Genomic DNA, 27,968 nt, shown 5'->3' with positions numbered 1-27,968 from the left:
GCTAATTTGGCCAAGGATTGAGGAGCACAAATAAAACACAGTTCAGACAGTTATTGTTCAAACAGCAATGTTTAGTTGTACAACACATAAAGTCTAGCAACATTTACACAACCAGTTTGAGTGTCTGTTGGCTTACTTTCAATTGGGAAAATTAACTGTAATGTCACCAAAAGATTGGCTGGTAACATTTAAGAAATGGGTCGTTCTTGCATCCCCTAGGCTTGGGCCTCTTGCTCCATCAGGACTTGGTTGTAGATGAATGGCCCACAAGTCACCAGCCTTTGAGCAAGTTGTGTCCAGGTGGAAGTGGTCGGGCAGTGGGCAAGGGGTAGTCCATAAAGACACGGGGCAGGGGTGGGCAGTGGCAGCCAACATTCGCAAACATTCATGCATCTGATGGGAGGGCTTTGCCCTCCACTGGGGATTTTCCACTAGCCTACAGTAACCAACTGTGGCCAGGCTAATTCATTACTCACATTAATGGAGTGGGGGAGGGGTGGGGTGTAGGACTAGCCAGGGTAGGTGGGAAGAGATTCCCTCTTATTGCTAAGTGGACAGAAGGGTGTTTTTTTCTTCCTAGAGTTCAACATCTCGTGAGCTTCTAGAATTTGGTGTGTGTGTTTAGTTCTTATTTAAAATCTAAGGATAAGGAAGTCAACTCCAGGAATGTCTCTTCAGGAAAACCACCATTCCTAAATGGCTGTTATATGGGGTAGGGAGGGTGTGGGGCTACACTCTGGGCCAGTCACCAGTGGTGATTTTTTTAAAAAAGTGATCCTAGCCCTTGCTCCCCCACATCTGGAGTGACCCATCCTTACAAATAAGCTTTAAGCAATGAAGGAGACACCCTTGTCCCACATTGGGGCTCACACAGCTGACATCAACAAATCCGACAAGCAGAAAAGTTGCTTTCTTGACCCTTTAAGGAAGTCAAGAGCGCTCATGCAGATGAATGGACAGGGAGCAACGCCATATCCCTTGGAGATGGTTACAAGTAGCTGATATGGGTTTGCAAGGGTAGAAGAAGCTCTTGGTGAGTTCTTTCACCCTATGGATGGGATAGGATCGGCTGACACAGACGATAGAGGGGGGCAGTGCTGGCGGGAACTCCATTCCACTGGGAGGAGAGGGGTGGTGTGGATAAATGGAAGCAGCAACTGTCCTAAAGAGGCAGCTGGCCCCCCCATCTGCTGAGGGCTGAGGGGCTGTGGTGGTGGGCCCGAAACACAGCGCTAAAGAGCACGTGGCCCTGCAGCAAGAAGAGCTGAACGGGATGGAGGGAGGAGCGGCACTCGGAATGGCCTTCATTCTGCAGTGGGGCAGGGGGTGGCCGGCACGGGTGGAAGGACAGTGCCCAGGAGGCCTTCTCCCTGCAGGGGGTTGAGAACGGTTGAGGGTGTGGAGACCGGCAGCTGGCAGCAGACATACAGAACAGCTTCTCCAGGGAGGCTGAGACCATGGTTGAGGAGCCCCAGGCATCATTCTCCTATTCTCTTCCTCAGCCTCGCCAGGGCCCCCCACCTCCCACCCCAGACCTCCCCTGTGAGGCCAAGGTGTCTAGTCCCACGTCTTCATATAAGCCAGGGGTCCCTCTTCTGTTGAAATTTAGCAACCTCTGGACTCTAACCCTGCGCTGTTCTGCTCTGACTCGTGCCTAACCTGGGATAACTGTGTGGGTGAGAGAAGATGGGGATTGGAATGGTAATGAGCTTCCAGGAAAGATTGGAGACCATGAGTTGGGGGCCACTAGCAATCTGATCACCCACCTCTTTCTCCTGGTCTGCTGAATCTTGGTCTTAAGTCTATATGTTTTCCTAGCACCTGAGTGATAAGGGCCTATAAATGCTGGGATTTGTAGAGGACCAGTAAAACACCTCGGGTTGGACCAGGAGATGAAACAGGAGGTTGTAAGAGGTTACTGTAAACTGTATCAATTTTTCCCCTTGCCTGAGGCTAAATTGTTTCCCCAGCTTGAAATTTCAGCCACCTTACAGACTAAAGGAGAAAGAGTAACTTGTGTGTCAAACAACATGGAAAATATATGCATTAATAAATACAGGTCTGAAGGGGAAGGCAAGAAAAGGCTACATGTAGGCTTGTGAGTGTCACTGGGCATATCTACAGGGGTGAGGAAGAGGAAGTGCAGAAAGCTGAGAAAGACAGACAAAAATGCAAGTAGCTTCAACACGAGAAAGAGAATAGAAGAGAAGGAAAGGGAGGTCAAGTATATACAAGAAGGAGGAGAAAGAGAAGCCAGCTTTAAGGAGGAAGAATCCTGATGGACAGGAGGGAGACGAGGTTCAAAACTGTCTCTGAAGCCAAACGACCAAGAAAGACAAACACTATATTGTTCTTGATACTTCTTTAGACTCAGTTCTGCTAGGACCTGACACCTAAAACAAAGGTTGTCTCACTTGACCAGCACATGTGTTTCTTTAACCAGACACTGGGAACCACATAACTCGCTGTGTCCCGTCCTTTGCAAGGCTGCCCACAAGCTCAGGGCCGTTTTCATCGCTCAACTGCAGAAACTGTTTCCCATGCTTCTCTACAGATCTGATTTCCCTTGTAATCCCCTTTTGTACTGTCCTGTGATTTTACTGGGGATGTTAAGTGGCCTAAAGTCACTTTGGGAAGAAACCTGGACATAAATCCTAAATATAGAAGTGCAGCTCAAGTGGATTAGGCTAAAAGGAAATGAAAGGAAATGAAAGAAGTCAGAGCGGGCAGGACAAAGGAAGGAGGGAAAGGGAAGAAAGAGAGAAGAGGGGAGCAGAGGAGAGTGAGGCGGGGGGCTGGGGGTGGGACATGTGGAAAGCAGCAGTCTGCGACAGAGACAGGTGGTAGCTTCTGGACAGTGAATGCCACACAGACCGAAGGGTGGAGCTCTCCTCCACTTGTAGGCACTAATTCTGCAGGAGCCCAGCACTGGCCGACTTCTCTGCTCTCCCCTGATCTTTCTTTTCCCAAAAAGTCCTAGCCTCACCACAGACCACCCCGAGCTTACAGGGAGGGTTAAGTCCTCAACTCCCCCCACCCCACCATCCCAGGTCGAGCTCCACAGACCGTCTTTGGAGAATCTCTGCAGTCCCTGCTCACAGGTGGGTTCAGAGATAAGAAAGCATTACCTGAGGCTCACCTGCTCCCATCATTTTTAAATGAAGCCTCCCCCAGACCTCTTGAGTGAGGCACACGGCCTTGTTCTGGGACACAAGGAAAGGAGACAGATAATGGACAGCCATGGAGGAACCAAGCTTACTAGGAACTTTCCAGGGAGGCAGTATAAATACCTCAGCCCTGCACAGGCACACACACATACACACACATGCGCGCACACACACATACACACTCTCTATCTCTCATACACACACAACACACACACACACTGTAGACAAGATGCTCCACAATTACCAGACAGGCCTGTGGGACAGAGTAGAAAGGAAGAAGGTGGTGGGTGGTGGTCTGAGGATGTGTGTGTGTGGGGAAGTGGGTATGTGTGATGATACAGAGAAAGGGTCGTCATGGGTTACTGTCGTGGCTTTCCTCTGTGTCCACGCTCACCGGGGGGAGGCCTCCATTGTCATTAAGACGCTTGGCCCTGTAGGTCTCGTAGTGGATGTTGTGTGTTACTTCCTTGAGGTCCTGGAGGTGGGTCCTGAAGGGCAAGAGAAAGAGGGATGTGATTAGGGCCAGGATGAGGGAGAGAGGACCCACGTCTGAGGTCAACACATCGCTTCCAGGGTCTGGACCCAGTGACTGGGACCAGAGAGCCAATGACACCTCTTGAGCACCTTGTCCTTCAAGATGGGAGCTGGGACTGCGGCAGAAGCTCTGTCAGAGGGATGTGGGGACCGAGGAAGTGGATCTGAACAAGTGGCCTCTGGACCCCAAATAATTAAACCTGCCATCGGATGGGAGGGGTGCATCTTACCTGATGACAAAGTCTCGAAGCAGGGCAAACTCACAGTGGTTGAGGTTTTCCACTGTGAACAAACAGACAACAAAAACAGGTGGTCACTTCACTGACGCAGATACCAGCAGGTGAATTTCTGTTCAGGTCATGGACTGAGCCATGGGCCGGGCATTTGTCACCTTCCAGAGGTGTGCTCATCCTGGCACTCGACTGCACTGGATTTTACTCATTGAACAAGGATTCATGAAGCAGCGACAAGGGCACAAAACTATTCTAGACTCTATGGAATAATAGCTCATAGGTAGTATCATATTCCCCATTTTATAGGAAAAGAAACTAATACACACGGAGTCTAAGAAACTTGCCCAAGACCGAAGACACAATTTCCATGTTTAAGGAGCTTATAATCTGATTGGAAGACAGTAAACACACAGAGAGAATAATCGAGCCATCTTAAAAAGGTCATGATGGCTTGATAAATCTAATTCAACATAGATCAAGTGCCTACTATTTGCAAATCACTTGACAAAGACGATGGAAGCCGAAGAGAATTAAGTCATGAGCCCTCTTCCTCATAATCTATGGGTAGGACAGATATTCTTATAATTTCATTCAATGCAATTGATGAGAAAATGCTATTTTAAAAAAATCCCAACAAAAGATAGAAAAATAAGAGACAACATGATATAATGGGATAAACTTGATTTTGAAATCAAAATATCCAGGTCTAAAATCCAGGTTTCACCACTAATAAGTCATGTGATCTTCGGCAGGACACTTAACCTGAGACCCAAGTGCCTCAGCGAGGATGATCTGAGAACAGGGCTTCCATCCCTACCCTGCCCCCTTCAGAGGGTATCATGATGAATTCATCACCGAAGTGATTCTCTGAGAGCTCTCAGAATCACTGTGACCTTCTCAAGGTCACATCATTCCTAATAAAATAAAAATGGCAACATCTGAACAACCCTTCAGCAGCTTTTCAGATCATGCCTCCTTTCATGTGAAAACCTTTCTCTGGTTTTTCTGATCCTTATTAATCTCTCCATGTTCTGAACTCCTTTGACCCTCAAGCTAGTGCCTCCCGGTCAGGTGCTAAATCCATCTTTTATTGCTTCCTGCTCAGGAGTCTCAGCTTCTCAATTAGACTGTAAGCCCCTTACGGCAGGGTCTGGCTGGCTCTGGCTGGCATTCATTTTATATCTTGCATCCTAGGACTGTGCCTTGACCTACAGATGCTTAATTAATAACCATAATTGACTGGCAACCAGTTCTTCAAGAAGATGCATTGAATTACCTTCAATGATGCCCCAGGGAGTCTTTCTGCCGAGGACCCGCTTGCCATTCACTTGGTACTCCTTGTCACTTCCCACCACAGCGAAAGGCATGCTCTCCTGCTGACAGAGGAGACACACGCGCATGTCATCCTTCTACTCTTTGCGCCTCCAAGGGTCAGACGGCATACGGTCCTGGGCCTCTAACCTTGAACTGCACATTTCTGAAGCTCATTCAGTGATCCCACTGATGGCAGAGGCCAGGCTCTTGTCTCTTAAAAAGAGCACTGGACTGGGAGTCTGAAGTCCCAGGGTCCCAGACCTGATTGCTCCCCTGCCTGGCTGGTTAACTTCAGTAAATCAGCTTTCCCACAACTGGAGAATGCTTTGTACTCTTTAGCAGGGTTTGTACTTTTAACAGGGTTTGGTTTGATTTGGAACAACTCTGTGAGCTAGTCAAGAAAGACAGACCTCTTAGACAACACCCACCCAATGGACAGCCAAAGTAATAAATTTTACATGGTCTCCCGCACTGGCAGAGGCCCATACCTGCTGCCCTGCCAGAGTTCAAAGGCCACTTTCTGATGTACCCAGGCTCCTCTGCTCCAGCAGGTGTCTGTTTCCAAGTTGATCTGCCTGGTGTGTACTGTTATTGCATTTGGATAAATTAACTACTATATAAGCTGAGGACAGACATATCAGTGTGGAGATCTGTTTCTCTGAAAATGGAATGTTTCAGAAAGACTTGATAAAGGTGAGTTCCTTTTGCATTAAGAATGGATTTAGCAGGACTTCCCTGGTGGTCCAATGGTTAAGAATCTGCCTTCCAATGCAAGGGACGTGAGTTTGATCCCTGGTCAGGGAACTCAGATCCCACATGCCACAAGGCCCAAGCTCCTCAACTAGAGAGCCTGCATGCTGCAAATTACAGAACCCATGTGCTCTGGCCCCAACTAAAGAGAAGCCAGCAAGCTACAATGAAAAGCCTGCATGCCACAACTAAGACTAGAAGTAGTAAAAAATGTATTATTATTTTTTTAAAAAGCACTGAATTAAAAAAAAGAGTAGGCTTATCTCCAAAGAAGAGGCCTTGTCTCTATATAAAAAGAATGTTTAATGAACATGATGTGTTTTTGATAATTTAATAATTCAGTAAAACATCTATTTTAAAACATTTAAGATTTGTATCTTCATTTTTAAAATGATTTCTTCAACTGATTTTTTTCAATGAACTACCTGTCTCAACTACATCAGGTGAGGGGCTTCTCCTAGGTTACCACACTTGATGGAGAAGGAGACTCAAGGCCAAAGCAAGGGATTTGTCCCAGGTTACAGCGATTAGTGGGAAAGCTCAGACTAGAACCCAGGATTCTGATGAGAAATCACAGAACAGTGGAAGTTCAGAATTGAGAGGGATCTCGGAAATCATAAATGTCAAGGGTTTCCCAGCCAGGTTTCATGAAGCCTTAAGATTCCCAGGAAACACTTCAGGGGCTGCTCAGAAGTTAGGGTTGAAAAGACCCTGATGCTGGGAAAGATTGAAGGCAGGAGGAGAAGGGGGCAGCAGAGGATGAGACGGTTGGATGGCATCATCGACTCAATGCGTGAATTTGAGCAAATTCTTCCAGGAGATGGTGAAGGACAGGGAAGTCTGGCGTGCTGCGGTCCACGGGATCGCAAAGAGTTGGACACACCTGAGCGGCTGAACAACAACATCCTGGAGTCTGCCTGACACTTAGCTTTTTTAAAGGGTCCTTCTAGGGGAGCAAAAGAGCCGATAAGCCACTCATCTAGCCTGATCTCTGAATTTTAAGGAAGGAGAAACTGAGGAGGAGCTCTGCCTGAAGCTTTTTCTGCCTGTATCCTTCCATCACCCCATACTTTGGTTTTGGTTGTCCTGGTGGGGGAACCAGAGGCTTTTGTTGGCTCTGGGAATGGACAGGAGAATTTGGCTTTACAGTCACAGTCAGGGCCCCCAGTCCTCATCCTCTCCCATTGTCTGGGTCAGGCAAGGTGGGGCAGGGAGTGTGGAAAGGGGAAAGCAGGAGGAAAAACAGAAGTGGGACATGATACATATCCCAGGGGGACCAATGTGGGCATCTATGTGATGAACAGACTTCTAGGCACCTACCCGGATTTTGTCATTCTCTGTCTTGTCCTCCAAATCCTCATCAAATTCCTTCTGGGGGTAGAATTCAATGCCATTCACTTCAAGCTCCTTTCGAACCTAGAGGTGGGGAGGAGAAGCATGGTGGCCAAGTGTCAGGATAGAGAGAGGGCTGTCTGTGCATGTGCATGCTTGTGCAAATGTGTGCGTACTGAAGCCGGAGGGGTAAATGGCAGTCATCTTTGAACTCTGAGGCGCTGGGCAGCAGGAGGATCCTGAATGAATGGGAGCCCCAGCCCCACAGTTACCACTGCCCACCCCAGCCTGCCACAAGGAAGAATCCGGGGGTGCGGTCTATTCCTCTCAGGGTGTAAGATCAGGATCCAGACAAGCAGGACCACTGAGAACAGATGCCATGTGGGCAGTGCTCATGCCATACTTGTTTCTCTCCTCTTGGCAGGGAGGAGAGGTCCAGCTCGCCACCCCCAGCCTCTCCCTGTTTGTCCTCTTTCAAAGCTCAGCTTAAGTCTCCTCCTCCAGGAAGTCACCCAGTGCTTTTCCGTAATCTCCTTGATGAAGTTTCTCAAAGGCAGCAACCGTCTTTATACTTCTCCGGCATTTCCCCAACCCAGTCCCCTGTGTGTCCAGCACAGGACAGAGCTTATGGAAAATAACGATAAAGACCAGTGGGTGGTTGATTAATTAGTCTTGTCCTTCAAGCAACCTAACAGTGCGAAGTGGTTTCTCACGTTGGAGGTGATTTATGCATTTAGTGGTATTTGCAGATATTTGGAGGGCGAGAAGGCTGGAGCCGCGCTAACTTCTCTTCTCCACCAGCCTTGCCTCTCTAACAGTTGAGAAGGAGCCAGGTGGGAAGTGGGGTAGGAGGTGGATATAGTAATAAAGGATAGAAGAGGGCTTGGACCAGACGGGAGAGGCAAGCATGGGGACAGGAAAAGGAGGAGGGGCCTTCTCACCCTTTGCTTGAATTCAGACTTCTCCTCCAGGGTCATGGTGTCAGCCTTAGCAATGACGGGGATGATGTTCACAACTTTGCTGAGGTGTTTCATGAACTCCAGGTCAAGAGGTCGCAAGCTGGGGCCCAAAGGAGGTGGGGTGTCAGAGCCACCATGCCCTCCCCCACTCAGCCACTGCCACCACTCCAGGGGCACCCTTGGGACAGGAGGACTGGGCTGGGAATTGGCTGAGGCAGCCACCATCACCTGTCTGCAGAACAGAACTCAACTCTCTACCCACATGTGGCCCACCAACTCCCTTTCTCTCTCCCTGGGTTCTGGGGCATATCCTGGCTTTCTTTAAGCCCCACTCAAACCACTCCTTCATGACACCTTTTCTGACCTGAGATCTCTTTCTCCTGGGAACAGCCATGGACTGTTGTCCCCACCCATGCGTCCTTGTGTCATGGTCATAGGTGTGTCTATTCTGCCTACGGGACAGCACTTTTGGACAGGCCTCCCCCCGGTCCCCTACAGTAGTCCTGCAGGGGTCCAGCTGGGGCCTGACCCCTCCCCTACCCGAGGGCCTCTGGACTCTGGGGCCCCAATCTGGCTGTAGTTTGAAGTCCACCAGACTCATTTAAGTCAGGTTGCCTGCTGGCCTGCTCTGACCTTGGGTCCAGGCTCTAGGGAGGGATAAACGCTAACTTCCCTGCCGAGTTCCCAAGCTGCACCGTTGAAAACCTGCTGAACGTCTGGCTCCTCCAAAACCTGGGGCCTGCCGCGCTGTGCCATCGTCTCAAGAATGAAATTCTTGCCTAGCCGCTGGGCTCAGTGACAGTTAGGAGACCTCCCCAGCAGGAAGGTGGCCTGCTTGTCTATTTGGATGGCTCCATTCTCCAGTGGCACTCCCTATCGTTCAGCCTTGCCTGATACTCACAACCAGAGTTCCCGGCATGCCCGATGGTTGTCAGCCTTCATCGCTGGACACCTGGCTCCTCTTGCTGGGCTGGCTACCCTCCAAATGCCTACAGCTGGGTCACCCCTCCCTACCTCCACCTGAACACCAGCCCCAATCCAGTAGTCTGGGCCCTTCCCATCTCATCCTTCTTGCTGCCCCTGACCCCAGGCCTCTGCATAGCAGGTATCTATTGAACAAACAAGGAGCCCTTTGTCCACAGCAACCAACTTCTGTCTGCTGGCAGTGATGCTATGGTGCTAACACACCGATGGACAGCATAAGGGCTGATGGTGAGCTTCTCTCTCCTGTCAAGGATCTCTGAGGGACTCCCAGGGCCATGACTATGTGGGGGCCCACCTGACCTCCCCAGCTGAGTCTAGATATCACTCATTCACTATAGGTTGGGACCAAATGATGCAAAGGAGGCAGGCTGGGGGACAGGGGCAGGCCTGGCACATACGAGTGTCCGGTCGGGGAGATGAAGTAGAGGCAGCAGTGGACACGAGTGTCAGGGATGCGTTTCTTCCTGGCGATGTTCACCTCCTCCTTCAGGAACTTCTCGTACTGCTCGTTGATGTACTTCTCAATGGGCTCCCAGCTGGAGGAGGGAGAAGAAAGCAGATGGAGGTCTCAGAAGGACACGACCCGGGAGCTCCTCTCACCAGGGTCAGGAGGCAGGCTCTCACCTCCATCTCACTCCCTGCCTCCCCAGGGCTCTCGGTGACCTGTTGACTATTCTCCCTCGGCCCCCATGGGTGGCTTTCCCTGTTAGCAAGGGCAGAACTCCTCTGGGGTCCGAGCCCCCTGATTGACCTATGGGAACCTGCAGAACCCCACCCTACTCCTGACAGCAGTGCACTTTCCCCACATCCATCACTTACTAGCTGGGCCACTCTGGGGAAGTCTCTGCCCTTCTCTGAAGCTCTTTTCTCATAAGTGAAAAGAGAGTAACAACAGGTGCCTGGAGGGAGTCATGTAAGAACTAGAACAGAGGTATAATACTGAATGGGGCTTCCCTGGTGGCTCAGTGGTAAAGAGTCCACCTGCAATGCAAGAGATGCAGGTTTGATCCCTGGGTCAGGAAGATCCCCTGGAGAAGGAAATGGCCACCCGTTCTAGTATTCTTGCCTGGGAAACCCCATGGACAGAGGAATTTGATGGGCTATTGCAAGTCCAAGGGGTTGCAAAGAGTCGGACGCGACTGAGGACTAAACAACAACATTGGTCTGAACAGAGAAATGGTGCAGAGAAAGCTCTCAACCCTGGCACTATAATAATCCACAGGGTAAGCACAAGCATATAATCATCCCAGCGCAATAATTCATCCTTATCATGCTGTTGCTGTGATAGTGACCTTTCCTTCTCTAGGAGTGTGTGGACAGCCAGAGAAGAAGTGACCAGCCACTTTCTGAGATCAACACAGCCAATTCCAAAGTATGTTGTTGAGAGGCCCTGTCTGTCTGGGGCAGCCCAGGCTCCCTCACAGAGGCATAGCTGTCTTCACCCCTGTCTGGGAGCAAACTTCTGCCCAGAACCTTCTGTAAAGCAAGGAGTGTCACTTGCCATCTGGTTTTACACGGATTAAGTCATTAGCCACCGTAGTCACTGACCTACAATATATCCTGGAAGGAATTCGGGACAAAGAACAAGATAAGGCTCTCTGTGCTTTGGGGAAACAGACCCTTCAATAGTTGTATTTCAGGAAAAAAATTTTGGACCCAAATTCTTACACCTTCCCCGACTTAGAAAAGCACTAAAATCATTAACAGAGATCTCTGTTCCTCTTGACTGGCAGTAGCCTTCTGCTGAGATGTATGCCTGGCTACACGTATCCCCAGTCAAAAAGCACACGCATACTGGCCTCCGCCCACCTTCTCAGAGCAGGTCTTCCACACCTTCTGGGCGGCTGACTCAGACTACAGTCCTCAGTGTGTGCGTGCGTGCTCAGTTGCTAAGTTGTGCCGACTCTTTGTGACTCCAGGGACTGCAGCCCACCAGGCTCCTCTGTCCATGGGGTTCTCCAGGCAAGAATACTGGAGTGGGCTGCCATTTTCTTCTCTAGGGGATCTTCCCGACCCAAGGAATGAACCTGCATCTCTTGTGTCTCCTGCATTGGCAGGCAGATTGTTTACCACTGAGCCACCTGGGGAGCCCTCAGTAAGACAGTGAATAAGACCCAACTCAGAACTCTTACACTGTGCTTCTTCTTCTTCTTTTTTTTTGGCCATACCATGAGGCAGGCACTGTGCATTCTGTTCAAGGCCGACACTTCCATCCTCACCCGGGCAGTGTACTTCCCCACTTTTGGCTGGACGCTGGATCCCCAGAGGCTCTCTCCTCATGGAAAGTGCCCTCCCCCATGTTTTCCTCCCACCCTCTCTTTGTCCAGGTGGCCAACACCTGGCCCTCAGGCCAAGCTCTCTGCCACAACCTCCAGGTCCGCCTGGGTTTGCACCCCAGCTCCCCCTACTCCATTGCTCCAGCTCCTGACCCACTCCCATCTCCAGGCAATGCCTCAGCTGACATTCCCTCTGCTCTGTCCCCCTCTATCCTCACACCTGGGCCCCATTTGGTCCTCTCTGTTTGCTTCCTAACAACCCCCTCCCCTCTTTCAGCAAGTCTTGCCACTTAAGCCCTCAGCATGGAGGACACAGATGGTTCTCAGTTTGAGTGAATCTGCTCCACATTCAGTGTCTGCCTTGCAGTCTTTAGGATGGAGGTCTCACACACAGGCAGACATACCAGTTTTCATTGTTGATCTGGTCTCCAAAGCCCGGGGTGTCAATGACAGTCAGCTTCATCTTGACACCACCTTCCTCGATCACTGGGGAGTGAACAGAGAAGGCACCTGGGGGTCACTCCTCCAGCTGACGCCAGGTGTCCCACTGCCTACCAGCTGGGGGAGACCTGGGCTCCTTACTTCTACAGGACCAATGACTGGAAAAATCAAGTTCAGGGTCCTCAACACTTCAACACCTTTGTTCATGCTGTTCCCTACACCCGGAATGCCTTCTTTACCCCTCTGTCTGTCTAAATCTACCCAGTCTTGGGACTTCTCTGGTGGGCCAGTGGCTAAGACTCCATGCTCCCAATGCAGGGAGGCCCAGGTTCAACTCTTGGTCAGGGAACTAGGATTGCAGACGTGAACTCTTTGCACGCTGTGAAGAGTTCTCGTGCCTCACTAAAGATCCCTCGTGCTGTAACTAAGACCTGGTGAAGCCAAATAAAAAATAATAATTTTTTTTTAATGAAAAGAAAAAAATCCACCAGGCTTTATCATCCCACTCAAGTCCTCCATCATTTCTAATTCCCACACCCCCTTTTCTGACTTACAGTCAAAAGAGTTGGCTCCGTCTTGCTCAAGGGCTTAATTCTATTCTGTCTTCAGGCTGTCTGTCATTTGTCTCATCCCCCAGAGGCCCCATTCTTCCCCCTTTCTGGCAGAGGCCCTTGGAACAACGCCCGTCATGGTCCCTGCTGGGTCCTTACCGTGCCCAATAGCTTTGATCTCCACTGTCTTGGGAATCTTCTCCTCCCGGTTCCAGCTGGAGGCCTTGCGGCTCACTTGGGACTTGAAGAGGGTGTTGACCAATGTTGACTTGCCCAGTCCACTCTGACCTGCAGCAAGACAGGAAGAGGATGAGAAGGCAGGGAGACCCCAGGCCCAGCTCCCAAGCCTAGCATCTCTCCCTTGAGCTTACAGAATTCTAGAGCTGTGATCCAAGTCCTTCACTGACCACTCACTGGAGAGGCTAGAGGCTGAGCAGGGAGAGTGAGTGGATGGGAATGCTTTCCCACTTGCTGGTGAAGGACCTGGGGAAACGTCAGTCGAGTTGCACATTCTCTCCTTCCAGAGCCCTGGGAGCGCTGGGAAAGGGGCAACCTCTGCACTTGCATACTGGTTTTCCATTTCATTTTGGCTTGACCTAAGTTTTTAGTCTTTAATCACACTTAAAGATGGAATTACTTTGCATACTGACACTGCGCTTCTGAAGAAGATTTCATTCCAAGGAAGAGCTCCATAACTAAAAGATAGGTGAAAACCACTGGTCTGAGCAGAGTGTTTCTCAAACATGCACAAGAATCAGAGGATAATAAAGAAAGCTAAGTGAAGAATCGATGCTTTTGAATTGTGCTTCTGGGGAAGACTCTTGAGAGTCTCTTGGACAGCAAGGAGATCAAACCAAACAAACCCAAAGGAAATCAACCTTGAATATTTACTGGAAGGACTGATGCTGAAGCTGAAACTCCAATACTTTGGCCACCTGATGCAAAGAGCCGACTCATTGGAAAAGACCCCGATGCTGGGAAAGAAGGCAAAAAAGAAGGGAGTGGTAGAGGATGAGATGGTTAGATAGCATAACTGACTCAATGGACATGAATTTGAGCAAACTCTGGGAGACAGTGAAGGACAGGGGAACCTGGTGTGCTGCAGTCCATGGGGTTGCGAAGAGTAAGACATGGCTTAGCAACTGAATAACAACAAAGATGCTACATGGCAAGTGGTAAGAGATGAGTGGAGAAGTACTACCAGACCACGCTAGGAATTCAAACCCTTAAACTTAAGAAAGATTATTAAGTAGGATGGGTGATGATGAGTTTTGCAGGGTAGAAAAATTATTCAGTCACTGGGAGACAATGGATTGAAGAAGACGGAGAACCAGGAGAAAAAGAAGCAATGTCATCATGCATGCTGTCTAGTTTAGCCAATGTTTTTTAGAGCAAGATGTTTCAGATGATTTACACTCTGGCCCAGATGTATGAGCAGCTCTGAGTCAGGTAGACGTGGTAACCCAGGGTAGTAGCAGGGTGCTGGCAGTGGAGAGGCAGAGGGTAGACAGACTGGAAGAGATATTTGTGAGGTAAAATTGACAGTATTTAATGACCAACTGGATTGGGGGATAAAGCAGGAGGAAGAAGGATGATTCCCAGATCCCAGTTTCAGCAACTGAGAAAATATGTCACTGCGATCAAAGGCAAAGGTCCCTCCCTGCTCTTATATTCTGTGGTCCAGTGACCCTACTTAGTGACCAATGTCCTGAAAATTCTCTTCAAGCTTGAAAGCACTACCAAAGATCAGAAAGAAGACCACCCTTCCTCTGATCCCCCCCAACTCTTGAAGGTGGGGAAGAACAAGGGTGGTGCTCCCAGGCCTTGAGCACAGCTACAAGGCTGTCTGTGTACAGAGAGGGGGTGCCGGGGCCAGGCTGACCATCATCCATTCACATCTCCCACCCTCAGATCAGCCAGCCGTGTGGGAAGAAAGGAGTCAGGCCTTTGTGATCAGCACGCTGAGATCTTTCCTCTGAGAAAGAGCTCATTCGAAAGAAGCCAGGGCTGAGGCCATCCTAAAGAAAGAAGTGGGATTCTAAAGGGTGCTGCCTGCCACCAGGGTCTCCAGGGAGCCCACGGCTTCCATACCGACCACCATGATGTTGAAGTCGAAACCGGTCTTCATGGTCTTCTTGCGCATCTGCTCAATGATGGTGTCGATGCCGATGTAGCCCAGCAGGTTGGGATTGATGCCGATGGGCTTCATGGGCACTGCCGGCTTAGGCCTGGGCTCGGGCACCAGCTCTGACATGGCTGCGTCCGTCCTGGTCTCCGGGAGCCCTGCAAAGCCAAGGTGGGAGGGGCAGGCTGAGGTCACATGGACACCACAGTATTAGTCTCTGGATACACAATCATACAGAATTAGGCCTGGACGGGACCGTGGATGTCCTCCAGTACAGGTCTCCCATCTCATAGATGTGGAGTGGGAGGCAGTGGTAAGGGCTTGCCTGAGAACATAGAACAAGTCAGATGGAAAATCTGGACCAGTACCCAGACCCTCCCGTTGCTGGGGTACTTTCAAATGCACCTCGCTGCTCCAAAGCACCACATCTGTGTCTCTAACCCAGGGGTTTCTTCGCCTTGGCACTATTGACATGCTAGGTCAGATAATTAGAGCAGGGAGCTGTCCTGGGCATTGTAGTCCATTTAGTAACATCCTTGGCCTCTACTAAATGCCTGTGAGTGCTTAGTCACTCAGTCGTGTCTGACTCTTTGCGACCCTTTGGACTGTAGCCCACCAGGCTCTTCTGTCCATGGGATTTTTCAGGCAAGAATACTGGACTGGGTTGTCATTTCCTTATGCCAGTAGTAGCTCCCAATTTAATGATCAAAAGCATTTTCAGACCGTGCCAGATGTTGGCTGGCACTACCAACAGTTGACAGCCACTGACCTAAGAGATGTCTGGGGTTATTCCAACCTGAGTCCTGCCTCACCCAAATAAAGGGCAAAGCAAAGACCTTTTAGGATTCTGGACCTAATGTCTATTGACTGCCTGTTCCTGCCCTAGTTGCTTTGTCTTTTAGAAACCCATGGGTCTGGGACTTCCCTGGTGGTCCAGTGGTTAAGAATCTGCCTTGCAATGCAGAGTGTGCGGGTTCAATACCTGGTAGGGGAACTAAGATCCCACCTGCTGAGGAACAATTGAGCTACAATGACAGATCCAGCATGCCACAACTAAGACCTGATGCAACCAAATAATCTTTTTAAAGAAAGAAGCAAAAAAAAAAAAAAAAAGAAAGAAAGAAAGAAGCACATGGGGCTATCTCAACTCAGCAGAGTGAGCATCCATCGTGTCTCCCAGTCTGTGTCCCCTCTATTCCATGAGCACTGGTGCAAAGTAGGGGTCTCTGTGCCCTGAGGCTCCCCAGACAGCCTCCACGCCTTATTTTTTAAGTCATTTATTGCTTTCAAATTTTTTGTTTGGCTGCACTGCACAGCATTCAGGACCTTAGTTCCCTGACCAGGCATCAAACCCATGCCACCTGCAGTGGATGTATGGAGTCTTAACCACAGGACCACTAGGGAAGTCCTCTCCAAGCCTTAGTTTTAAATCTGAGGAGGAGTAAGTCTCCCCTGCTGACCAATGAGGAGAGGATGAGGCCCAAGTAGGGGCAGTCATGGGCCTAAGATGACATGACACGCTGTGTTCTTGGCGTGGTGGGTAACAGGAGAAAGGAGAGCCTGAGGTCACAGCCCTTCCCCAGTGGAGAAAGGCAAACACCCTTCTGGGTCTGGCGCATCATGGGCATGTTCATACACATGAGAAATCTGTGTTCCCCCATCAGGGCACTGTCCCTCCAAGGTGGGTTTCGGGACATGGCATCTCCACTTCCCTCCCGATAAGACCGGTGTGTGTGGTGACGTGGGAAGGGCCTGCCTTTGTGACTTGCCTTCTCTGTGGCCTCAGGTGAACCGCCTGCCCCCATGCACCTGCTTCCTCTTCTGTAAACTTCTTAGGATAGTGACGAAGGCTGTGGGGAGCCCCGCATGTGAGATGCACCCCCACTCTGCCTCATTGCTGCAAACCCTCTTGGTCCTGCCCCTTCTCAGTTCCCAGCCAGGAGGGGGAATGAAGTGGTGCATGAGAAAGCACTTGTTAAAGGGTGGTGCCCAAGATGCTAATCACCCAGTGCAGTCACTGGACTCCATGCTCTCTGGAGGCCCCTTTCCGGCCTGGCCATTCTAGAATCCTATGGCTCCTGGTTACCACCCTGCAGGGTCTCTGGCTCACAGGGAGAAGTGATGGAGCAGCAGATGGGAAAGAGAGAGGGCACAGGAGCACCTCCCTCCCCCACCCTCAAAGCCAGCCAGGAGTCTGTTCTTGTTCCCCCACCACCTGGTCCTCTCCCTGGTCCTGGCATGACTCTCCACCGGAAACCGTTCTTTCCTTGTCATCCGCGGGCACAGCCAAATCTGACGGAGTCTCGGGACCTCCCCAGGGCCTGGCGTGGTTCCCTCCTGCTTCCCAGGAAGTTGTTGCCAGCCAGGCGGCTCCAGAAGGCACCCAGATTGGCTCGGGCCTGAAGCAGCTGACTATCAGCAGCCTGGCCTGCGCCTCCACTCTGCACGTGGTTCCCGGGCCCGACTCAGCACACCTGCACTGGGGCCAATGCCCTGGTTTCCCTATCCAGCTGCTTGCCAGGCCGGTCCTCTCCATCCCCCGGGTCCCTCCACGGCCAGCCCACTGGGTCGCCACAGCCACTGTTGTGAGATGGAGCCATCTGTGTGCACGTGTGTGTTTTGGAGGGGCAGGGTCTTACTCTACAGACCTGGAAAATGAGTCTGGTATTTATTTATGGGAGTTTTTATAAGGATTTTTATAAAGTCTGCATCCTCACCCTGGCCTTCTCAGCCCCGGCCTATCAACCGCAGCAGCCTCAAAGACCACTCCCCAGCACAACTTGGTTTCGAGAAGAGGCCAGCTGACCAGATTCCCGGGCAACTTCTAGGGGCTCCAACAGACCGGGAGCAGAGTCCACTTTTATTCCTCCATCGAGCACCTGTCAGGACCCACAGAGCTCTTGCTGGCAAGATGCCCCTCCCAACCACATGGCCACTACATGCCAGTCACGTGCTAACGACGACCACCCATCAGCCACAAGTATTGCAAACCTGCAGCCGGTCACGGTGTCACAGCCTTTGCTGGAAGACCCTTTGTCCACTCCAGCCCCTGTCGACCTTCCTTCACTATACAGGAAAGCCTCCGCCTTCCCATCTCACGTGGATGCCTCCCTTCTGTGCTGCCTCAGCCCCCTGAGTACCTCTGTAGTCATTACATTCATTCACTCACTCACTCCATCCCATCCGGGCCATTCTATAGGCCCTCCAGTGAGAGCTGACTCCAGCCAAACCCTAGACTAAACGCCAAGGACACTGCTAGACCCCAGACAAGGTCCTTGCCTCATACTGTCTGCTGAGGAGACCTCCAGAGCACAGGGCGTAGGCAGCTCCAAAGTTAAATTCTGTAGCTCCCTCCTCTGCCCCTGCAGCCCCTCCAGGTCAGGCCATGCCAGCTCCAGACGGGCAGCTGGCCCATCCTTGACTCCCAGGCGGATGGCCTCCGGGAGCCTCAGTGTTCTCCTCAGGAAGACAGGGACAGTCCCGACCTCGCTGGGTTGCTTTGATGCTTACACAAAAGTGTGGGCATAAACCTGGCACTGGACATATGCCAGTTGCCACCCTTTTTCAGGGCAGGAGCCATGTCTTATGGATTTCTGTGCCCCAATGTACCCAGTATAACAAGGCACTCAGCAATGCATGAATGAACGCAAGCCTCACTCAGGAATGAATGAACGGATGCAAGCCTCACTGCAAGGCTGATGTTACTCAGAGCCATCACCTTTCTCCCCCTCCAGATGCTGCTCCCCTGGTGGAGCAGCTGACCTCCCACCCAGCAAATGGCTCTTGGGTGGGCCCCAGGCTCGGAGACAGACTCTGTTATGAGACCTCCCCACACAACAGGGATTGGAGGAGGAGCTCCCCAGGGGTGGGGAAGAGCTCCGGATGGGCTCACAGCGGGATGTAACTCAAATATGCCATCCTGCCTATGCGGTTCCTGGGGCTCCCTCTGAGCGCCCAGCTTTCTCGGGGCCCGGCCTGCAGCACCTCCTGCTGGGAGCCACCTGCCCCAACCGTGCCCCTGGGAGAGACCCTGTCCATCCCCAGCTCAGCTTTGGCTTAGTCCCCACAGAAACGGCTACCCCCCGCCCCGCCCCCACCTCCCTGCCAAGCAAGAGCCCTGGTGCTTTCTTTTACAGGGAAATGAACGGGCTTTGTCTTTGTCCGGCCCAGGGACCCCACCCCTCTGCTGGGAAGGTGGCCGCAAAGGGAGGGGACCTTTCCAGAATAGCAGAATAGCACCTGCCTTCCTGGCTTCGCGAGGATCCAAGGGGTGGGGAGGCTCTTCCTTCCGGATCCGGAGATCATTCCCAACCCCCAGACCCCAGCAGTCTTTAAGACTCCACCCCCACCCGCAGAGCCAATTTCAGTCCACCCCAACTCCAGCCCCTGGCTCTCAGCGGAGAAATCACCAAAGATATCTTAGTACTTTCCCATTCACAGAAGCAAAGGGCCCTGAGATATATACCCCTTCCTCCATCCCAGTCCTCTGGAGGCCAACGAGTTCCCTTGGAGACCACCAGCTGGTGCCTGTCTCAGCGTGCGCCCGCCCGCCCCTGTGTGTGGGGGAAGGGGTCTATGTGTCAGCGCACAGGTCTCTGAGCCCGGCTGTAGGTGGTACCGATACCTGTGCGTGGTGTGCATGTGTGTGCACGTCTCAGTGTGCTCCAGCGCGCATCGCGGTGCCCGCTTGCGTGTTCGGGAGTCTCCGTGTCTCTCCGCCTTCCCGTCTGTGCATTTCTCCGGGCTTGGACATCTTGGGGAGTGTGCCACCGTGCACATATGTCACCGTGCGTGGGCTCCTCCGCGCATCAACCCTCCCCCGGTAGCATCTCCAGCTGGACTGGTAGGGGCCGCAGCCTCCGCCTCACGGCGCACGCCGATGGCCCGGCCGGCCTCCTTACCTTTGGACATGAATCCTCCTTTGTCTCGGTTTCCTCCGGGAAGATGCTCAAGGGCGCGGGGCTGCAAGGCTGAGCGGGACGCGGGCTCCTCCTGGGCCGAGCAGCCCCTGCAGCCGGGCCTCGCCCTTCGGCGCTCTCCGCCCACCCGCCCGGCCCGCGGCCCGGCCGCGCCGCCCCAGCGCCCCGCGCCGCCGCGCCCGCCCGAGACTTCGACTCCGTGGCTCGGCGCCGCGCTGCCCCTGCCCGCGCGCACCGATGCCGCCGCCGCCGCCGCTGCCGCCGCTGCCACCCGCACCACGTGACCCGCGCGCCGCCCGCCCCGCCGAGGGCCCCTCCCCCTCCCACGGCGTCGGCGCCCGCACCGGCTCTCCGCCCGCCCGCCCGCACGCGGGAGCGCGGGCACCCAGCGCCGGCTGAGCGGGGGCGCTGGGCCTCGCAGGCTCGAGATGCCGGGCTGGGGGCGGCGCCCCGATCCCATCCCTCCGCCCGGATCCAGCTCCCGGCCTCTAACTCTCTTAAGGCTGGGGTGGGGCGGGGGCGTGGGGGACCGGTGACAGCTGCGGGATGCGGTGCGCGAGCGTGAGTCACGGGGTGTTTGGGATGTTGGGCTGATTCCGTGGGGTTCTGCCCAGGCGTGGGTGCCGGTAGAACCCTGCCTGATTCAGGAGCCCGGGTTCCAGGCCTGGCTCTGGGATGACCAGCCCTATGACCTTGAACTGGTCAGGAACTTTCTTTCCTGGGCCTCAATTTACGGGTCAGTAAAAAAAAAATCTTTCTTGCATTTAATCCACATGAATGGATAGCATATTGCTAGGCGAGGTGGACACAGGAATAAGGACCATGGTTTCTACCCTCAAAGAGCTCTGGGTCTGGTGGGGTAAGACAGAAAGCTGGACTGTCCTAACACAGGGAGTAGGGTGTGCACAGGGAAACTGTGGGTGCAGGGAGGTGGGCACCCTGAGAAGAGGGGTTTTGTAGGATTTCTTGGAGGGGGTGCGGGCCAAGATGGAAAGGCAAATGTAGGTGGGCGGGAAGAAGGGAAATCGTTCCATGGAGAGAGGAGGGCTGTGGTGAGGAGACCAGAAGTGAGAGCTGCCTGGTGCTGCGGACAACAGAGCTCCTGCGTGCAAGGAAGCAAGGAAAATTCCAGACGGATACAGAGCTAAGAGGCTGGAGAAGTCCACAGCCTTGGGAGTCGAGCTAAGGAGCTGGACTTTAAAAGAAGATAATGGTGAGTCACCAACAGCTGTTAAACAGAAAGTGCTCCCATGAGATGAGTCCCTCATCTCATGCTAGTTGAAGGGGGAGAGTGGCCTTGCAGGGGCAGAGGGATGGAGAGAAAGGGACACAGAGCCTAGGACTGAGGAGGTTGGGTCACAGAGTTGGAATCAGACTGACTGGGATGAAGGAAAAGAAAGAGGAGGATGCCTGGGTCTCTAGTGGGGTGGGACCTGCAGCTATGGGAGTGATATCAGGGAAGGCAGAAGTCAGGAGGAAAAGGGCTGCCTCTGGACCTGCCTGGGAGCTGTCCGGGCGGAGGGGTCCGGCAGGCCACTGGCGGTCCACACCTGCATTTTGGAAGAGAGGGCTGGGCTGAAGATGGAGAGAGAGCTGGGGTCCTGGAGGAGGGAAGACGAGAGCCTGAGTGGGCTCCCGCAGACTGAGTGTGCAGAGTGCAGTGGGAAGGGGGCTGACAGCCCCGAACCCCAGGTAAGCCACAGGACCAGATGCTTTCTGAGCATCTGCCAGACCCAGAATCTCTGAGCCTTGAAAGGTTGGGAATGAGACTGCCAGAAGAATTCCAATTGCTGGGTCCCTGTTACCTTGCATGAATGCATGCTAAGTCACTTCAGTCTGTCTCTTTGAGACATCTATGGACTATAGCCCACCAGGCTCCTCTGCCCATGGGATTCTCCAGGCTCCCCTGCCCATGGAGTGGGTTGCCATGCCCTTCTCCAGGGGATCTTCCCATCCCAGGGATCAAACCCGAGTCTCTTACTATACATCTCCTGCACTGAAGGCGGGTTCTCTACCACTACTGCCACTTTAGACGTGTCAGCTATGTGATTTAGGCAAGTCACAGCCTCCAAAGACCAAATGAACTTCTGGCCCTTGTGTTGACCTGTTTATAGTTCATGTCCGACTTCTGACATACAAATCTCCAAGTCACCCTTTAGGACTACAGTGCTGGGGCTAGGGAACCAAGGAAGAATTACAGGTAAGGCACCTTTTAAGCAACAGCTATCAGGGCTTCCCCCCAGTGGCTAAGACTCCAAGCTCCCAATGCAAGGGTTCTGGGTTTGGTCCCTTGTCAAGGAACTAGATCCCACATGCTGCAACTAAGAGTTAAAATCTTCCCTCCCAGGACTTCCCTGGTGGTCCAGTGGTTCAGAATCCACCTTCCAATGCAGGGAACACGGGTTGGATCCCTGGTCAGGGAACTAAGATCCCACATGTTGCATGTACTGCAACTAGAAAAATTCCACATGCCATAATGAAGATCGAAGATCCTGCATGCTGCAACTGAGACCCAGTACAGCCAAATAAATAAACTTTTTAATGTTAAAAAAAAAAGAGGAAAAAGCAACAGCTATCTTCCTGAAAGGCTGAATGGGAATGATTCAGAAGGTCTCGCTAATAGTGTGAGATCATTATTCACATCTGGAGGAGCCTGGCAGTGTTGGCTGTTAGACAAATCACCACTTACTGAAGTGCTGGTCTACATTTTCATGTAGGTGGGTTGCTTTTCAAGCTGGACTCACCTATAGCTCACCTGATTATTTCAGGTCTTCAGGGAACCAAGAAATAGTCATGGAAGATGGCAAAGGACAAACTCAGCATAATTGCTCTCCCACAAATTACCTCTGCAAGCCTTCCTTCTGATGGCTTCCCTCAGCTTCAACTCTGACTGGCGGTTTGGGACCCAGCTCACGCTGCCTCTCTTGTGTTCTGCCCCTCAATCCCATCCCCTTCCCCCAGCTCATTCAACTCTGACCTTAAAATCTTCCCTCCCAGGACTTCCCTGGTGGTCCAGTGGTTCAGAATCCACCTTCCTATGCAGGGGACGCGGGTTGGCTCCCTGGTCAGGGAAGTAAGATCCCACATGTTGCATGTGCCACAAGTAAGACCCCGCACAGCCAGATAAATAAACCAAATGCATAGATATTAAAGTAAATGGCATTCTCACCTTAAAAAAAAACCTTCCCTCCCTTTCCAGATCTAGCCACGCATAATCTATCTCCAGGCTCTTACACCCCTGCCCGCCCACCCTCAGCAGTCCAGTGCCTCGCCAGCCCAGCTCTTGGCATTTACCTTTGGTTTCTCTGGCCCGGTCCAGCTCTGTGGCCCAGTCCGTAGCAGCATCCGCTGCAGGGTGGCCCAGGGCTGCGTCTGTGCTTTGGCTCAGCATTGATGGCTGGGTGGCAACATCTGAGGTCGTCAGGTTAATGACACTGTCCAGTGTGCTCTCACCAGCAGCCGGGTCTGGGGTGACTGGCACAGCTGGACGCATGGCTATGACCAACCTGCTTGTGTCCAGAGCTGGAGAATTCGTAGTCACGCCCAGCTTGGCTGTGTTCACCAGCATGACTGTGTCCGGCCTGGCTGTGCCCAGCTTGACTGGATCTGGGGCTGCCCGTTCCATGACTGCACCCGCTGTGGTGAATTCTGGTTTGGCTCTGCCCTCTGTAGCTATGGCTTTGCCCACCTTGTCCGGGTCTGGGGTTACTGAGTCCATGCCCCTGCCAGGCTTACTTGTGCCTACTATAGCCACGTCCACGGCAGAGCCCAGATTGGTATCCAGATCAAGGGACTCAATGCCTGTGTCCAGTCTGGATGGATTTGGTGTAGCCAAGTTGACAGTCAAGCCGGGTTTGTTGGTAGTCCTTGTGGATAAACGGCTGGCTGTGCGTGGCCTCGTATCCAGAGCAGCCAAGTCCATGGCCATCGCGGGCCCCGTGGTAGGGGAGGCCCTTTGGAGATGGAGCCGTGGTCTCGGGATACCCCTGGACCGGGGCTTGCCTCTTCCTGGAGAAGCTCTGGCAGGCACGTGTGCAGTCACTGGGACGGGGTGCCTTGGACCCACTGAGCCCGGCCCCGCAGGACCTGGTGGACTTGGAGCCAAGCGGGACTGGAACGGTAGGGTCAGGTACGAGCTCACCAGGGGCTTCTCAGCTGTGGGCATCCTGCTGGATTTGGCCAGACCTGGGTTCCCTGGGCCCTCGGAGTGGACCCTGTCCCCTGGCACTAGGGTCACCGATGACAAGCCAACTGTGGGCAGCCTCCCTCCTTCGTGGGTGGCCGCCTCCCTGCCTGGGCTGGACAGCTCTTCCCAGTGAGAAGGCAGGGGGCCCAGGGGCCGTGCTTGGCTGTGCGGATGGACTGTTAAGGAGATGGAACTGAACTTCCTGGATGCCAGGCTCTTGCCAGTTTCTTGGGAGGACACACTCCAGGCCCTCGCTCCAAGGCCTGGCCGGCTGGAAGCCTGTGGGATGTGGCTTGGGGAGAAAGCATCCAGGTGGAAGGTCTTCCTGAGGACAGGGATGAGAGGCGACACCCCACCAGGGAGCTTCGAGGGGCAGGTCGGGCGGCCCAGCGGGTGGCTGCGGGAAGAGTTTCTGGGGCCGGGGGCCCCATGTGGCTGCATCTCAAAGTCGTGGTCCATCCAGGTCATCCACCTTCCCCTGATCAACAGAGTAAAGAGACCAAGCAGGGGTGAGGCAATGGAGCCTGGAGGTGCCGGCCCTCCCCAACCTGACGAGCCACTAGCCCTCCTCTGAAGGGGCCTTGTTTGGAGGGGGCGGTCAGGTCCTCAGTGGGCTACACGCATCCCTTCCTAGCTCCCACCACTGCATGCCTGCACACGTCACACACACACACACCTACCTGGACGCCAGGTGAAGGTGGCACCCAATAAGCAGGCTGCCTGGCATGATGGATGAAACCTCTCTCTTTACCTGGGCCCCTGTCTCTGTGGACAACTCCGTGGAGTTCACATATATATGTCTGAGGACCCCAGGGGAAGACAGTGGTTTTTGGAGGCCTGTCTGCCTCTTCCATAAGGGGCCAGAGGACTCTGGGTTCCCACCCACAGCCCCCAAAATAGGAATGCCAGCATCCAGGTAGGAGGCTGAGAGACGACCCCTTTGGCTTGGGAACAGGGTAAGATCTGGGGCTCCTCCCAGAACCAGGGAAGAGCCCTGGGCTGCCTGCTGCTAGAGCCTAAGTGGGAGCCGAAGTGGAATTGGAGCTGAAGAAGGCCCTGGACAAGGGGAGGCTTGGGAAGTGCAGAAGTAACGAGTGTTCACAGGGGACTCGTTCAGTGAACTCACCTCTGTCCCCGCCCCTGGGGACCTGTGGTCCCCAGAGTCGTAGGACAGCAAAGCAGGTCGAGCTACATCAGAGGTGAGCCCTGTGGTGGAAGCGTTAACTCAGCCTTTGGGGTTCAAGGAGGCTGACCTGGGGCTGGGGGAATTCATACGGAGGGCCCAAGGGCGAGGAGACGTGGTGTCTTTGTGAAAACCCTCTGTGGGGCTTCCAGGCTGTGTCTGGGGGAGAGGGGAGACCAGGCTGCAGGTGTGCTGGGACTCAGGCCAGGCACCATGATGCTCAGGCCCTGGGAGGGGACCTGGTGGGATCTTGCAGGTGGTCACTCTGCAGCTGTGTGGCAGAGAGACCAGGGGAACAGAGGGGGAGGCAAAGAGGGAGTCCCCTTATGTCTGATGGTTAGGACATGGTGCTTTCACGGCTGTGGCCCCAGTTCAATCCGATCAGGGGGAACTGAGATCCTGCAAGCTGTGCGGCAAGGAGAGCCGCCACTCTGTGGGCTGGGGTGGGGCTGGAGAAGGCTGAGCAGCACAGAGGAAGAAGCAAAGGGACCACCTGGCCACGGGGAGTCAGGGCAGGGGTAGGCGGGGGCGTCTAGGAATCTGGCTGGTGGTCTGCATGGGTGAGCCATCCCCCGAGGGGAGCTCCCCAGCGCCCAGACGGCCAGCTGGTGCACACGCTGGGCTCCATGGAGCCCTCCTGGAACAAAGTTGTTTCTGTTGCTTTCAACACAGCAGGCAGGGATGTGATGCTGGGGGGGTGGGTGCAGGGCTGGTAGCAGGGTTCACGGGGGAGTGTGACTCTGTGGCTAAAGCCCTAAAGTCTGGAGCAGGGACCAGGCAGGACACCAAAGGGTCTTCATCACCCCTCATGGCGGCACCCCAGCCCCTCATCCCCCTCCAGTCGCATGTTTGTCCCCAAGGCTGTCCCGGCCTTTATCAACTCCCCACTTGGCGTGTCCCCGCAGCCCTGCCTGTTGGGCCCTTACAACGACACGCACCCGGGCACAGGTGCGCTTACCCTGCACTTAACCACAAACATCTACCCTCGGTGTACACACACGCACACACACAGCTGGCCGGAGGACAGAATTTCTGAATCTGTTCTAACGTCCCCAGATCCCTTCCCCTCACTGAGCCTCCCCCACGCCCCATCAATCACTTGGTCCTGTCCGCCCCCCAGCCACAAAGACTCACCCGCCTTGATCAGAGAACAAGAAAGGTCTGAAGGTTCTCGGTCCGGGAGGCGGACTCCAGGGCAGGGCCCTCACCGCCTCCACACCCAGATTCTGGCCAGCTCAGGTGGTGACCGGTTCAGGGGCCTCATCCCCCTGGTCCCCTCATGGGCTTTCGCTCAGCATCCAGGCTTGTGGTCTTAGGCCCAGGGCCCGGCCCTCTCCTGACCTGTCCCAGCGATGTCCCCAGCTGGGCTGGGCTCCAGGGTAGGGAGGGGCTGGCTTCTCGGCAGTGGGCGTCAGTGAATGGCTGCTCTGAGCCTCTGGAATCCCAAAGGGCCATGGGAGGCTCGTAACGGCCAAGCTGGGCCGCCCTGGACTCAAGGGCACCTGGGGGGTGGTGCCCTGCTGTCTACCCTCCCCAAATCTCCTCTGTCTCCCCCAGACTCTGACCCTCGGAGAGATGTCTGCAGTAAGAACAGGGAGACTCCAAACACAGCCGTACTCTGGTGTCCCGGAGCTGACCTCCCTTGCGCCTGCCCTCTGCATCGCCGCGCGCCCTGTTCAGCTCTCTGACCCTCAGACCGTCTTGCCCACCCACCTGAAGTCTTTCATGGAGCAAGCTAGAGACTAAAGCAGGGGCTGTCTGCTTCAACAACTGTCCCCCGAGCCTGTGCTCACTCCAGCCAGACCCTGTACTGAGCCCCTGAGCCTGCGAAGATGACCCTCCCATGGGGTTGAGGAAACCCACAAGGCCTCCCAGCCCGGCACTGGCATTGCGGGCTGTCTGCAGACCCTGGCCCTTGGGCTGGGCTGGGTGTCCTCTTCTGTCTGTTTCATAGGAATCAGTTCAGTTCCGTCGCTCAGTCATGTCTGATTCTTTGCGACCCCATGGACTGCAGCAGGCCAGGCCTCCCTGTCCATCACCAACTCCCAGAGCTTACTCAAACTCCTGTCCATCAAGTCGGTGATTCCACCCAACCATCTCACCCTCTGTCGTCCCGTTCTCCTCCTGCCTTCAGTCTTTCCCGGCATCAGGGTCTTTTCCAATGAGTCATAGGAATTGTCTTAATAATTATGGTGCGAATGATAGCTACCGTTTACTGAACACTTACTATGTGCTGGCACTACCTCAGGGCTGGGGAGGAGCATGCAGCCTGTTCAGAGAGATAATGTAAACAATCCTTACAGGAACTGTAGTGTGGTGACGGCGGACACTGAGCACTGACCCGAGCCAGGAACTAGACTCAGCATTCTTCCGGCATCTCCTTCGCTCTTCGCCTCATCCCCTGCTTTCTCCTGATGAGGTCATGGCGGCCCACACCATGCTGTATGGTCTGGTCCATTTTCCCACATGTTGCTCTCCTTAGCCAGCGAGCTTCTGGGGCCGCACTGGCCAATAGAACTTTCTGCGATAATGGGAGCATTCTATATCTGTGCTGTCCAATGTGATGGCTGCTGCCCACACGCGGCTAGTGAGCACTTACCATGGGGCTACAGTGACCCGGAACTGAATGTTTATTTCATTTTAATTTATGGTCATCACATTGGACAGCACAGTTCTGAAGGACCTGGATTTTATTCTTCTCTGAGTCTTCCCCCAGGGCCTGGCAAGGACTAGTCTCTTAAGTTTCTGTAGGATGAATGAATGAAAGGAAAAAAAATGATTCAATGAATGGCGGATATGTGGACCTAGGAACTGTCCCTCTTCTTATCCATTCTCTCCCCCTCCATCTTTAGGTTTTCAAACTTGGCTGTGCTGGGGTTGCCAGGGCAACCTGCTGGAAAGTTGGGTGGGGGAGGGGATCTGCCTGAAGTTCTCTTCCTTTCTCCCCTGCCTTTGAGGCCTGAGGACCAGCCTGGTTCCTGGAAGAACAGAGGAGGCTGGGGGAGGGGCTGGCA

At 53.5% G+C, this 27,968-nt stretch overlaps 1 protein-coding gene across 5 annotated transcripts; it reads right to left on the bottom strand.

The window, feature by feature from the left end:
• Positions 1-50: 50 nt before the first annotated feature.
• SEPTIN3 (septin 3) lies at positions 51-27,886 on the bottom strand. Of its 5 annotated transcripts, none has more exons than XM_061418694.1 (12): positions 27,182-27,886; positions 22,880-24,249; positions 14,633-14,824; positions 12,701-12,829; positions 11,954-12,035; positions 9,672-9,809; positions 8,272-8,389; positions 7,319-7,414; positions 5,211-5,307; positions 3,932-3,983; positions 3,562-3,655; positions 51-1,370 (listed from the first exon to the last, which is right to left on the bottom strand). In XM_061418694.1, the coding sequence occupies exons 2-12, from the start codon at positions 24,237-24,239 to the stop codon at positions 1,305-1,307; spliced, it is 2,424 nt and encodes an 807-aa protein (XP_061274678.1). In that variant the 5' UTR covers positions 24,240-24,249; positions 27,182-27,886; the 3' UTR covers positions 51-1,304. The 5 variants fall into 5 exon arrangements, with proteins under 5 accessions (XP_061274678.1, XP_061274677.1, XP_061274679.1 ...); XM_061418693.1 differs by having other exon boundaries at positions 5,211-5,310; positions 27,182-27,869; XM_061418695.1 differs by lacking the exons at positions 22,880-24,249; positions 27,182-27,886 and adding an exon at positions 19,568-19,709 and having other exon boundaries at positions 5,211-5,310.
• Positions 27,887-27,968: the final 82 nt, after the last annotated feature.

The sequence above is a fragment of the Bos javanicus genome, chromosome 5 (assembly GCF_032452875.1).
Source record: "Bos javanicus breed banteng chromosome 5, ARS-OSU_banteng_1.0, whole genome shotgun sequence".
Classification (NCBI taxonomy): domain Eukaryota; kingdom Metazoa; phylum Chordata; class Mammalia; order Artiodactyla; family Bovidae; genus Bos; species Bos javanicus.
The sequence above is the reverse complement of the archived record's forward strand: the minus strand, read 5'-3'. Positions and strand labels throughout refer to the sequence as shown.